General features: G+C 48.9%; 1 protein-coding gene across 2 annotated transcripts in view; it reads left to right on the top strand.

Annotated features, from left to right (window-relative positions):
• The window catches only part of sidt2 (SID1 transmembrane family, member 2), a 103,682-nt gene that overhangs the window by 40,901 nt on the left and 48,183 nt on the right, over positions 1-14,598 (top strand). For both annotated transcript variants that reach the window (XM_072486542.1, XM_072486543.1), the window contains exons 5-10: positions 2,720-2,821; positions 4,695-4,778; positions 6,531-6,630; positions 7,912-7,977; positions 9,911-10,004; positions 13,051-13,109. In XM_072486542.1, the coding sequence (XP_072342643.1) occupies positions 2,720-2,821; positions 4,695-4,778; positions 6,531-6,630; positions 7,912-7,977; positions 9,911-10,004; positions 13,051-13,109 (505 nt within the window). The remainder of the gene's footprint in view (positions 1-2,719; positions 2,822-4,694; positions 4,779-6,530; positions 6,631-7,911; positions 7,978-9,910; positions 10,005-13,050; positions 13,110-14,598) is intronic.

The raw sequence follows: 14,598 nt of genomic DNA on the forward strand, positions 1-14,598 counted from the left end.
AACTTTTCAGCTTGTTCCCTCATCAAATGAAAAGGATAGAATGAAATGTCAGTGGGATTTGGATATTCATTCACAGAGGTGGGACTGAACAGACTATGTTGCCCAGATTTTGTCAGTTACATGTCAAGATAGATCAACAAGGTTGGCACCAACAGACGTAGGTGCCTTGTGTCATGTGAGAGCACCTTTAAGAAATGGGTGTTTATTACTGCAGTGATGTCAGAGAGTGGGTGGAGCTGGGCTGTCTGTCGGGTTTTTGAGCAGGCTGCAGGGTGTGTTTTAGTTTCGTTTTCAGTGTTGGAGCTGAAGCCAGACCAAGCAGGCGTACTGCTGTTCTCTCTGCCATCAAAAGACTATCACTTGATCATTTAGTGAATTCAGAATTATAAATGTTCTCAGTAGTGAATGTGAACTTAATGTGGTGAATGGTATTTTAAGTCTTATGGATGTTAAAAGGAAAGCTTAAAGCATTATTTAGTGTTGTATTCTTTGGGGGTTGTATTTGAATTGATGGTTGCTAAGATGTTCACTCTATGTTTCAAAAAGGTTAACTTGAGTTCATAGGCTAAACATTGTTTTGCTTTAAAAAATACTTTTCGATTTCTGCTGTACCACACCCGTAGAGTGGGCCGTGTGCCCCCCATACCACAATCTATTAAAAGTTATGGGTCAGGTGAACTCCATAATAGACTTTGGGGTTCTCTAAACCCTGGCCCATAACACTTGGATTGTTGGAACTTTCCCTTGTTCCCTCCCAAAAGTTTTGATGCCCCTTGCTGAGGGTGGGTTCCGGGCCCAGTGGCTGTGACTCACTTAGACCATCGATAATGAGCACTGATTGACAAGTGTGACGCCACCCTGGGCTAGTGCACAGTCAATGCCACCCTGGGCTAGTGCATAGTCAATGCCACCCTGGGCTAGTGCGTAGTCAGTGCCACCCTGGGCTAGTGCACAGTCAATGCCACCCTGGGCTAGTGCACAGTCAATGCCACACTGGGCTAGTGCGCAGTCAGTGCCACCCTGGGCTAGTGCGCAGTCAGTGCCACCCTGGGCTAGTGCACAGTCAGTGCCACCCTGGGCTAGTGCACAGTCAATGCCACCCTGGGCTAGTGCGCAGTCAATGCCACCCTGGGCTAGTGCGCAGTCAGTGCCACCCTGGGCTAGTGCACAGTCAATGCCACCCTGGGCTAGTGCGCAGTCAATGCCACCCTGGGCTAGTGCGCAGTCAGTGCCACCCTGGGCTAGTGCACAGTCAATGCCACCCTGGGCTAGTGCGCAGTCAGTGCCACCCTGGGCTAGTGCGCAGTCAATGCCACCCTGGGCTAGTGCGCAGTCAGTGCCACCCTGGGCTAGTGCACAGTCAATGCCACCCTGGGCTAGTGCGCAGTCAGTGCCACCCTGGGCTAGTGCACAGTCAATTCCAGTCCCACTTGACCTGGAATCGCAACACATTTTATTTAAAATGCCTGAGGTGTCCTTGGTTGAGCCCAATAAACTGCAATCACCAGGTTTGCAACTTTAAAACACAAGTAGCCATTTATTATGCACAGTATGTACAGTATTATAATTGAACAGACAGAAAATGTCACTGACTATCTAATACCTCTTTCCCAACCCCTCTTCCTAACTCATCTCACTCTCTACACACACACACTAACAAACAACACAGAGGGGAAAGTGTGGTGGAAAGGGAAATAAAATATAAATAACATAAGGATCTCTGATGCACTGGGATGACTTCCAGTCAATGTCTTTCTGGAGTTCAGGCTTTCGTTTTGATACTTCTTCCTTCCAGGCTTGAGCTGGTTTTCTCTGGCAAGGTTGTCTACTTTCACTGCTGACTCAGCATCACTTCAGATTCACAGCAAAAGATGCGGCAGGAATTCACTGCTTTCAGAGCAGTTCTTCCATTTCAGCAAGCAGGAGACAGCAAAAGTGTTCCTTTCACTTCCAAGGTCAAACACCTTTGCTAAGTTCTCTCTGAAAGCGTCGCGCTGAAACCAATCACTGACCGTTGTCAGGCAGAACATTGTCCCTTGCTAGCCTACTTGCTGCCAGTTAACAAGTTGAACTGACTCCCTCCAAAGCTGGTCCCTAAGATCCGCTTGCTGCCGAAGAGTCTGGCTTCTCCTTTCCAAAATACAAAACCTGGGAACACAGTGTCCTGACAAGCAGGCTGTTTCACCTTTGAATCTTCTGCTTAAAGGCACATCCCGATTATGGGTCCACGGACCAAAATAATAAAAAGAAAGGAAAAGAAATAGGAAGAAAAGAAACAAGCAGGAAGGACTCTTACACAGGCAATCTGATTAAGGAGGATGGCAAGGCCATCCCATTACTGGCTTCACCCAGTTACTACACTGCTACTTTACTCATGTTTGCAAAGGAACTTGGAACGTTGCTTTATGTTAATTGCTCTATAGAAATGTGAGTAATGTCTGTTATTGTTGTTACACTGTGCAATCGGCAGTTAAATTTCCACAAGAGGATCGCTGGATGGATATTGGAAGCATAAAACCTAGCCAGTTTTGCCTTACCTGACCCAGGACACCTGAAAGCGGTTGCAATGTCCTCGTTCTCCCAATTACAGGGTATTTATTACACACTCTAGAGCACCGTCTATGACAGTGATAATGCGTGCCCAAGTGGTGTGTTGTATGGGAGCTTGAGATGATCGATGTGCAAGTCTGTTGACTCACTCTCTGTTCTTTGTTTTTAGTACTTTAAATACAAGTTCCCTGACGGCGAAGACTCCGTAATAGTGAAGGTGACATCGGATTCAGCGTTTCCCTGTTCTGTAATCTCTATACAGGATGTTCTGGTAAGTGAGAAGTACAGATTAGAGAGCTCAGGCATTTGTATACGTTAGGGACCTGTGTGTGACTCTCAACGTCAGTTCTGATTTTGAAATTGAGACTACCAATTTGGGATGTTGCAGGATGCACCTGAATGATGGCATAAACAAGTTAGCGTCCTTGAGGGATGGGTTATATGGAACTTGGAATCCTTTCTTGTGGAACTGTGGGTCCCTTGCTAACAAAGGAGGAGGCAGCAACTAAAGTGCAGGGAAATAGGACAAATAACAGGTTTTTTTCAAACATGTTTTTGTGTTGCCGTTAATTTCTCGCGCATTTCAGTTTTTTCATTCATTCTTGAGAAACGAGCATCACAGGCAAGGTCGGCGTTTGTTACCCATCCCTAATTGCCTTCTAGAAGGTGTTGCCAAACCATCTCCTTGAACCGCTGCAGTTCACCTACTGTAGGTACGCCCATTGTGACGGGCTGATATAACTGAGTGGCCTGCTCGGCCATGTCAAGGGAAATTTAAGAGTCAGCCATGCTGGTGCGTGTCTGGTGTCACATGTCGGCCAGACCTAGTAAGGGCAACAGATTTCCTTCCCTGAAGCACATTAGTGAACCAGGTGGGTTTTTATGACAATCAGGATCATTATCAAAGAGACTCGCATTTTATTGAATTTGAATTTCTCAATTGCTGTGTTGGGATTTGAACACATCACTTCCAGAGTATTAGTGCAGAATATTACCACTATGCTACCAACCTGAAATCTCCATGTAGACTGGTGAAACACTTTGAGCAAAGCGGCCATGAGGATTAACTTAATTGAATTTTATATAAAAGCAGCTTGAAAAAGGCAGTTGCTTGGGAGCACTGGCTATTTTTGTTTAGCACCTTAAGATGGAGGGGCTCACTGTTATATTTCGTCCTGCCCAGTTCCCAAAATTTATGTGGATCTCTTGCCAAAACCAGGGCCGGGATTCTCCCCTACCCGGCGGGGCGGGGGGTCCCGGCGGGATGGAGTGGCGGGAACCACTCCGGTGTCGTGCTGCCCCAAAGGTGCAGATTTCTCCGCACCTTTAGGGGCCAAGCCCTCACCTTGAGGGGCTAGGCCAGCGCTGGAGTGGTTGGCGTGCCGCCGGCCGGTGGGAAAGGCCTTTGGCGCCACGCGAGCCGGGGCCGAAAGGACTTCGTCGGCCAGCGGAAGTCCGCGCATGCGCGGGAGCGTCAGCGGCTGCTGACGTCATCCCCGCGCATGCGTAGAGGGGGGTGTCTCTTACGCGTCGGCTATGGTAAAGGCTGTGGCCGAGGTGGAGGGAAAAGAGTGCCCCCCAGGGCACAAGCCCGCCCGCGGATCGGTGGGCCCCAATCGCGGGCCATGCCACCGTGGGGGTACCTCCCAGTACCCCGGAGCCCGCCCGCGCCGCCTAGTCCCGCCGGTAAGAGAGGTGCTTTGATTCTCGCCGGCAGGACAGGCATTCCAGCAGCGGGACTTCGGCCCATCGCGGGGTGGAGAATCGCGGGGTGGAGAATCAGGGGGGGAGGGGGGCGCCGACGGGCGTGGCACGATTCCCACCCCCGCCAAATATCCGGTGCCAGAGAATTCGGCAACCAGTGGGGGGGGGCGGTATTCACGCCAGCCCCCGGCGATTCTCCGACCCGGCGGGGGGGTCGGAGAATCCCGCCCCTGAACTCAAATGCTTGGTTGAATGGCACCCTTGCCAGTTTGAACATTGAGGATTCTTGATTGAAACTAAACATGAGAAAATCTGGCAGAAACTAGGAACCCATTAATACAAGGAGATTGCTAACATTGAGGAGCTTCTGGAGAAACCTGTGCCTCATTTGCTCTAAGGCCTTATTTACTAATCTTACTTTCTTTCAATTTTTTTTTCAGTGTCCAGTCAATGATTTGGACAATAATGTTGCGTTTATTGGCACCTATCAGACTATGACTAAAAAAGCAGCAATTACTGTACAGGTAAGCTAAGTGTCACATATGTGAGAACAGGTGAGTTCTGTTAGTAGAGGCAACCAGTGTCTTCCATTAGTGTCGTACGTCGCCTTGGTAGTTCCCCCACCTCTCAAAACAAAGCCTAGACTGACATAGCTTGAGGAGCTGCTGCACTGTCAGAAATGACACCCTTTGGATAAAATGTTGAACTGGTGATCTGACTGTCCATTGGGATGAACTTTTCAAAGAAGAGTTCTCCCAATGTCCTGACCGATATTATTCTTTTAACCAACACCATTCAAAACAAGTTAATTCATGTCTCAATGGACCATTCATCTCCTTTGCTGTGCGTGGGATCTTGCTGTGAGCAAGATGACTACCTCCTTTGCTTACATAACAACAGTGACCGCACTTCCAACGCAGAGCTTTGGATGAGGTGCTATATAAATACAATTATATTTTTTCTTTCTTTCAAAAGTCGAAGCAGTGTGTGAGAGTATGTGTGTTTTTCGAAAGCCTTGCATTAGCATCCATTGATAGAACTGTATTTAAGGCTCTGTGTTGTGGCTATTTGATGATCTTCCTTGGAGTTTAGAAGAGTGAGGGGTGACCTTATTCAAATATGTAAGGTCCTGAGGGGGTTTGTTAGGGTAGATGGTGAGATGTTTTCACTAGTTGAAGAGTCTCGAAGAAGGGGATAGCGACAGGATAAAGAGCCGGTCATTTAAAACTGAGATGCGTAGAAATGTATTCTCGCAGAGGGTGGTGAATCTCTGGAATTCTCTGCCCCGCAGCGTGGCAGCGGCTGGGTCGTTAGAAGTATTTAAAATAGAGGTGGATAAATATTTGATAAATGGAGGAATAGAGGGCTATGGGGAAATGGCACAGAGAAGGAATTGAAGCCGGGGTAGGTCAGCCATATTCATATTAAATGGTGGGTCAGGCTTGAAGGGCCTACTCCTGCTTCTATTTCTTGTTCTTGTATGCCATGTAATATATGCCATTTGTTTGGCCTTATTTGGATGCCCAGCAATAAAGTGTTGCTGAACATTCTGGCAAAATCAAGTTTCCCACACTCGCTGCTCAATATCAGCTAAATCTCGCCCATTTAACAGGTTGAAGTAAATCTCACGCATCCCTCGCGAATCGCCCAATTGTACCTCAAAAGGCAATGTGTAGGGTGGGTCAGTGCGTGGTGGGTTGATGTAGTCACAGAGTTCTGGGGTCCACGTGCTGGTCCCTGATCGGGGTTCAGCCAGCAAGGGGGAGGCAGCGAGTGGAGACTGAACATATTCGCACAGGGAGTGAGCAGAGCAGGAAGGTACGTGAGCTGTGGCCTCCTGGCGTCCACCTCTCCTTACCCCAGTGCTTTAGAGGGCGGAGAGTAGAGAGAGCGAGAGAGAGCGAGAGAGAACTGAGTAAACAGATGGGAAAATTTATATTACCAAATGTGGAAAGAAGAAAAAAATTATATTTGAAAGAATTAATCTGATGTTTCTGCTGAGATGTCTTGTACAGTAGAATATGGATTGTATGTTAATGTCTTGTCAGTTCTTGTTAAGGTTAAGAAAAACAGGTGATGGCTATTTATTGTCTTTGAGCCCTTATAAATAGGGGGCAGCTGGGACACTGGGCTGTGTGGGAGGAGAGACTCTCTCAATATGGAAAAGCTCCTTTCCTTGGTTTTTGCTTCACCGATTGGCTTGGATGGTGATAACATTGTGCTGCTCCATTCCTGGCGATCAGACATTTATTATTCTGCTTTTCATGTCCTGACAGAAAAAGGATTTCCCAAACAGCAGTTTTTATGTGGTGGTGGTGGTGAAGACTGAGGATGAGGCATGTGGCGGAGCATTGCCCTTTTACCCATTAAAGCAAGGTACGCACAAGGGGTCCTTTCCTCTGTCAAAGGTCAAAGGTACAGAGGTGTCCTAATATCCATTGGAAATAAAGAGACTCAGCACTCGCCGAAAACAAGACAGGGAAAGCACTCTGGTATTTCAACCTATCAGGATGAGGTGTCAAGTAGGCCAGCTGATTAAACAAAGGTACTATCCATGTGAAGAGCACACATACTCTTGGGATGCTAGCACAGTGGTCACGTTAGTGGACCAGTGATCTGGAGATGGTGAGTTCAAATCCCACTGGAGGATTAGAATTCAGTTAGGTAAATGGATATGGAGTAAAGAGCTAGTCTCAGTAACGGTGACTGTGAAACTACCTGGTTATTGTAAAAAAACATCTGGTTCACTAATACCCGATAGAGGAAGGCAATCACCCATCTTTACACGGCCTGGTCTACCTGTGACTCTAGACCCACAGCAACCTAGTTAATCCTTAACTGCCCTGAGGGACTTTGGGTAGTGTGAGAAGATAGAGTTGAGGGAGCAGGTCAGTATTGATAAGTATTGAGTGGTGGAGCAAGGCTCAATGACCTACTCCTGCACCTATTTCTTATGCTCTTGCATCCTCTGCATTGGCCTATCAAGCCACTCAGCTGTTCCAATTTCCCGGGAAAATAATTCACTTTGGTCGTACCTGCTGTGTTCATCAGTGATTCCCACATCCCATGACTGAATAAAAGTAGCACTCTGATGTAAAGGACTATAAGCCAGCCATTCAGCCCCTCCGGCCTGTTTCGCTATTCACTATATTACAGGGCGACACATTGGCACAGTGGTTATCACTGCTGCCTCACAGCTCCAGGGACCTGGGTTCAATTCCAGCCTCGGGTGACTGTGCGGAGTCTGCACTTCCTCCCCGTGTGTGCGTGGGTTTCCTCCGGGTGCTCCGGTTTCCTCCCACAGTCCAAAGATGTGCAGGTTAGGTGGATTGGCCGTGCTAAATTGTCCCTTAGTGTCCAAAAGGTTAGATGGGGCAATTTAGCATGGTTATGGGGATAGGGTGGAGGCGTGGGCTTAAGTAGGGTGCTCTTTCCAAAGGACGGTGCAGACTCGATGGGTCGAATGGCCTCCTTCTGCACTGTAAAATCTAAAAAATAGCATTCTGATATATAGGACTAAAAGCCAGCCATTCAGCCCCTCTGGTCTGTTTCGCTATTCACTATATTACGGCAGATCCTTATCTGAACTGTCAGATTGTGCAGCTATTCTGGTAGTATGATCTGAATGTGTGTTTCTTGTCTTCTGTCTCTCCTCAGACGAGCCTGTTGATCGAGGGAACCGGAGTAAAATCCTCACTGTGACTGTGGCGCCTGCTGTGAATTGTAAGCACTTCAGCTTGAAGTCGGCAATCAGGCGAACAGAGTTAATAAAACTGCTTCCTGGGGATGCTTTTAGTGTCTAGAATAAGATAAAAGCAAATTACTGCAGATGCCAGAATCTGAAACAAAAACAGAAAATACTGAACAAACTCAGCAGGTCTGACAGCATCTGTGGAGAGAGAAGGGAGCTCACGTTTCAAGTCTGGATAACTCCTTGTCAAAGCTTTAAGTGTCGGTGGTCTCATAATGAGCCAGCTGTGTGGTACTGAGATGGGGTGGCACTGACACTGTAGGCCTTCCCTTCACCTGGACATCTCGTGTGCCAGAGCCTCCCATCATTGCCTGCCTGACTGTGAGAGCTCGCCAATGTGGAATTCACGGCTGTGCCATTGTCCAGCAGACGCAGGCAGGAGAGGGCTGTTATTCCAGTGACCTGACAGCGAGGGACGATAAGAACCATTAGTTTCCTCTTCATGTGGCGAAGTACCTGTAACCCTCCAGTTAAACTGATGTTGAAACCAGGAGCTCCCTGTCTGGAGACTCACCTGTGTGTGCGCCCCCCCTCCCCCTCCCCCACTGCGTGATGCCCACACGATGGAGCATGGCATTGAGAAAAAGATTGGCTTGGATTGTGGCCCCATATAAACAGCTAATGAAGAGGCCCCAGGCTCTTGTTCCTCGTAAATTTACACCCGTCCATCTTTCAAATGCTCGTACTGAGTGCGATTCCATTTTGTAAATTGTGAATTATTTGAGGGCAGTACTTCTGCTTCTGAATGAAAAGCACGTTAGCTCAGGTCTCACTCCAGAACTTGAGTCTAAAAAAAAAATCAAATATGACACGCTAATGCAGGACTGAGGGGGTGCTGCACTGTCAAAGATGCTGGGCTGGATTCTGCGCAGCCCCGCGCCGAAATCGGCATTCGCACGGGGGCGGAGAATCAAATTTCGAGCCCGTCACCGGTCCGGCGATTCTCCGGGCACCAAAAAACGGCGCGTTCGCGTAGTACTCCAGGCAGCTGGGGGGGGCCATTGCCGGAGACCTGCCCAACGATACTCCGCTCCCGACCGGCCGAGTTCCCGACGGCGTGGAACTAACATGGTACTGCCGGTCAGGATGCTCGCGTGGCGGCTGAGGACTCAGTCCGCGGCCGCCCTGGTGGAGGGCGGGGGGGATCAGGCACCGAAGGGGGCAGCTGGGGAGTGCTTGTTTGTGGTCGGATATAAGTGCGCGCGGCCCTTATGGGGGGGGGCCTACATTTTCCAGCAGCCTGCGTGGTCCAAGTCCGCCATGGCGCTCGGTCCGGCCGCGGGAAGCCCCCGCCGTGCGCATGCGTGGACTTGGAACCGGAAGTGCGGGGGCCCGTATCCGCAGCTAACGCTGCGTGAATCACTCCTGCTCCCTGCTAGCCCCCTGAAGGTGACTGAATTAGGTTTTATTTTTTTGAGGGATCTTCTTACACCAGCGTGGGGACATAAGTCCCATTTTGGGAGAATCCAGGCTGCTGTCGTTTAGATGCGATGTTAGACTGAGATCCCATCTGCAGCCCCCTCTGCCCGCCAGTGGGAATATGAAAGGTGCCACTTTGAAGATGAGCAGGGGAATTATCCCTGGTGCCCGGACCAATATCTATCCCTCAATCAACGCTTCAAAAACGGATTGTTGAGTCATTATCACATTGCGGTTTGTGGGGGCCTGTTGCCTGCAAATTGGCCGTTGTGTTTCCCGCTTAAAACGGGGACGATACTTCAAAAGTACTTTGTTGACTGTAAAGCAATTTGAGATGACCATAGTCTAGATAAACGAGAGTCTTTTTTTATTCTTTTCATTCATCAGAATGATGTTATTGCAACAATTTTCAGAAATGTTTTATCAGTCTGAAAGAGCACTGCTCTTGTTAACCAAATGCTCCTCCTTTCTGCCCCTCTTTGACAGCTGTGGCCTATGTAAAAGGGACACTATTCAGCTTGGGGATTTTCCTGGCATTTTACCTACTCACATTATTCATCGCATGCTGGGAGCACAATCGGTAAGTGTGCGGGGAGCTTCTCCCGACTGTTTAGAGAACAATACTACGATACAAGCATGCATTGTTGTCACACCGCTGCTCTAAGTGCTACTCCATGCCCGAGAACCAATATCCTTCTTTTATTATTGAGAATAACACTCCACCCATTCAAGTTCCTTTCGCCCACCTCAGCCTTCCTGTTCCGCGCTCCCAGGGATTGCAAAAAGAAACTGTGTTGTCATGCAGGGGTAAGGGCACCATTGGGTTTTACTGATTTTTTTTTTAGCCTAGAAATTTGATAAGTTTCATCCATTTATCAGCATCAAACGTACGCCTGCAAAAAGTCAAGTCTTTGATTCATACTTAGCTCTACGTGGAGCCTTAAGGAACAGGAGTGCCGATCTCGCTCCCACATTCAAACCAGGTGCCACTAGTCACTAACAGCAGAATGCAAACTAGCCCTCCGCCCCAGCACAATGTTGCCTGTGCGTGGGACAGGTGGAGCAGCTGTCTAATAATGGACTCCTTTGCAAGGTCTGGGTACACCCAGTAGGCCTCCACACTCCTTTCTCTGCACTGGAACAGTCGACAGAAGCTCACTCTTAAAGAATGGACGTCGCACCAAGGGGTCAGCGCTTTACTAAATCAGTGTTTTTCAAACTTTCTTTTCCCGGGATCCACTTTTCCCAACTGGCTGACCTTCGGGACCCACGTCGGCCGACCTTTGGGACCCGCGCCACGTTCATTTACCCAGCCTATCCTGAGTCAAGGTAGTGTTAGGGACGCTAAAGTTTTCTCCCTCTAGGCAAAGGAGGGAAAGGAGATCACCTAGTTTTTCTGTTCTTAGTCACTATCCAGTAGCCCCTGGTGCATTGAATTTGTGTCAACATTGAGTGAGGACAGAGTCATTGAGCTAACCGGCCCCCAGATACAAAGTACCTGATTTTAAAACAGGCAATACTGGAAATACTCGGCGGATCAGGCAGCAGCTGTGATGGAAGGCCATCAACCTGAAACGCTCAGCCCTTTCTTTTTATCATTGCACATGCTGCCTGTGTGGCTGAGTATTTACGAGGTTCTACATTTGTATAATGAACACATATCCCGAGATGGTGGACGGGATTTCCCGTCCGTTCACACCGGCGGCAGTGAATGGGAGATTTGGCTGTACGCCTAATTCTCCATCCTCGCCAGCAGAGGGAGCGAGGCGGACTCGCGTCGGAGAGTCCCAGCCAATATTTTGCCATTTGATTTATTGCTCGCAGAAGCGCAGCTCAAAGCTGGAATGACAGGTGAGAGAAAGTAAAAGGCGCACTCTTTTTCAGACATCCTGGCCGGGATTCTCCGACCTGGCACCGGGTCGAGAATCCCCGGGGAGGACGCGAGAATCGCGGCCCGACACCGACTTCCTCGTTCTCCGGCGCCGATTCTCGGGCGCCCGTGGGAGTCCCGCCGCGCCAGTCCGCCATATTGCCCGGGGGCCGGCGCGGAGAAGGGAACCCCCCGCGCATGCGCGGAAATACGCCGGCTGGAGTTGTGGGGTCCAATCCGGCGCCGAAGGGGAGCATTCCCCATTATCGGGGATCGTTGACGCCAGAGTGGGTGGCGCCGGCGTGGGACATAGCCCCATTATTAGAGAATCCCGACCCCTGTCTCCCCTTTCTCTGCGACATGGTGCCTTCCATATTCCAAGTGTTGGAAGCGCTGAGATTTACGTTTACTGGATGTGTTGCCTGATTGAATGCACGCACAATCACAGACAGGTGAAATCTGTACAAGTGGGCAGGCATTTAATTTAAATAGAGAGAAAAGGGACTGACAGTTTTTGTGGTCAGTGGTGTGGAGGGGTGAAAATCAAATGCTCAGAATCACGACACAGTCCCGAGCCCATTTGTAGATCTTTCTAAACACGCCCAATGCTCAATTAAATTAAGCAATTAGAACTGAATTTTGGATAGCTTTGCCCCCGAGCCAATGTGCAATTTCACCTCGATGATTTAACGAGGAGACTCCATTCCTTTGTCAATAGACAGATAAATTGATGAACTACAATGTTTTTAAAAATAAATTTAGAGTACCAATTCCTTTTATTTTTCCAATTAAGGGGCGATTTAGCGTGGCCAATTCACCTACCCTGCACATCTCTTTGGGTTGTGGGGGTGAGACCCACGCAGACACGGGGAGAATGTGCAAACTCCACACGGACAGTGACCCAGGGCCGGGATTGATCCCAGGTCCTGGATGCCGTGAGGCAGCAGTGCTAACCACTGCGCCACCGTGCTGCCCCTAGCTACAATATTTATGATCTTGCCCTTCAATAGAGAAGTTGCCTCCCGCCCTTTAACAATTTGGTAGGTTAATGAAATGCCACCTGAAATGCCCCTCACCCATCGGCGGCTGGCTTTACCGGGCTAAGCACAAATTGCGGGGTGGGAGGGGGGGGGGGATTTTTAAAGATATGGACGCAGTCTGTTCTGACCCACAGTGGTCCACACATGGTCACCTCCCTCGAGTTGCATTCACTCTATTGTGATATTCCTGATAAATGTACGTCCATCAGCTTCTATGACCCAAAGCCGAATACTGTGAACTGAAATTACTTATTTAAAATAATCAAAGGAGGGATATTGATGAACATTAATCTGGTGCAACAAACCAGAGTTCCTAACTGTCAAATCTGTCCTCATTGTGATCTGTCGGTCAAGGAGAGGCCTTATTTGACATTTTAGGCAGGATTTTCCCTGCTGGCCTCTGAATAATGCCGCTGGGAAACTCTGCATTTGCGGCTGATGGGTGCAGCGAGAAGCAGTTCGATCGGGCCTCTGCGGCCCTTCCGACACCCGCCTGTTGGGATTGGGACTGTATCATGACTCTACGCATTTTGACAAACCCCCCATGTACTAAACTACTGTCAGTCTTTACGTTACCCGCCCATTCGGGAAGAGAGTGCTGGGAGACTGGAAGAGGCACTGTGAAAATTGGAGTAAACATTACCTCCACCTTTAGCACAAGGGCATTCCGTGCCTGGTGAAGGTGTTTACTGACTGCTTCTTTCCCCTCATTTCAGGCAGCAGAAGAAGAGACAGAGACTCCTGGGAAAAGGCATCTCGTCTCCCGATCAGTGTGGTAACTAAGCAGTCACTTTTACTACGTTTGGAAAATGACAGTAAATGCTTTGTCCCCCCTATTTTCTGCACATTTACAGCCTGACATTGTTCATAGATGAGACATTCTGTAATTTTCCACACCTGTTGCCAGGCGACCCTTTCCTCCTCGCAGTGCCTTTATTCCCTGGTGCACCTGGCAGCTGTTGTTATGGCTTTAACAACCTAATTAACTCGTTCACGTACACGTGACAGGTACAGCGTTGGCCTGGGCCTCAGTGGGGGCTATGAACAGGTAGAATTGGTCAAACCCAGGCCGATTCATCCTGTGGCTGTGCAATTTATGGAGGCAGTGAAACCGTGACAGGCTGCACTGGGCCTTTTCCCATTGATGTTCCTTGTCCGGGGTGGGTGGGGAGTTGGGGTTAGGGGGGTACGTGGTGGGGGGGGGGAGGAAGATGGTGTCCTCCTGATCTAAGCATTGTGACTTTGGCTGAACTGAGGAACATAGACAAGGAGCTGGATGAGGTCACCCCACACCTCCGCCATTTAGTAAAATGGTGACTGATCTTCTATGGCAATTCTCTTTCCCCACCCTAGCCCCACATCTGGTAAATTCCTTCATGCCCAAAACTCTATCAATCACAGTCTTAAATATATTGAATGACTAAACATCCACAGCTCTCAGGGGTAGAGAATTCCAACGATTCACAACATTCCGAGTGAATTTACCATTCACGCCAGCGGGATCTTCCAGTCGTGGGTTGACAACGTTGACAACAGCGGAAGCAGAAGATCCCACCGCCGGCTAATGGGGGGCCATGCCACGTTGCACAGAAAACTCCGCCCAATATATTTCCTCCATCTCAGTGTTTAATGGCCGACACTTTTTCCTGAGGCCGTCAATCCTCATCCCAGACTCTCTAGCTGAGGGAAATAGCTTTTCAGCCTTCTCAGCTGTCAAGCCTTCTAAGAATTTTAATAAGAACACCTTGCATTTTTTTGATTTGATTTGATTTACTGTCGCATGTACCGAGGTACAGTGAAAGTGTTTTTCTGCGGCCGAGGGAACGTACACAGTACGTACATAGTAGACAAAAAGAATAATCCACAGAGAACATTGACAAATGGTACATCGACAAACAGTGATTGGTTACAGTGCGGAACAAGGGGCCAAACAAAGCAAATACATGAGCCAAGCGCAGCATAGGGCGTCGTGAAAAGTGTTCTTACAGGAAACAGATCAGTCCGAGGGGGGAGTCGTTGAGGAGTCTTGTAGCTGTGGGGAAGAAGCTGTTCCTATGTCTGGACGTGCGGGTCTTCAGACTTCTGTACCTTCTGCCTGATGGAAGGGTCTGGAAGAAGGCAATGCCTGGGTGGGAGGGGTCTCTGATAATGCTGTCAGCCTTCCTGAGGCAGCGGGAGGTGTAGACAGAATCAATGGGAGGGTGGCAAGCTTGTGTGATGCGTTGGGCTGAGTTCATCACGTTCTGCAGTTTCTTGCAATCTTG

Source organism: Scyliorhinus torazame, chromosome 21, assembly GCF_047496885.1.
Source record: "Scyliorhinus torazame isolate Kashiwa2021f chromosome 21, sScyTor2.1, whole genome shotgun sequence".
NCBI lineage: Eukaryota > Metazoa > Chordata > Chondrichthyes > Carcharhiniformes > Scyliorhinidae > Scyliorhinus > Scyliorhinus torazame.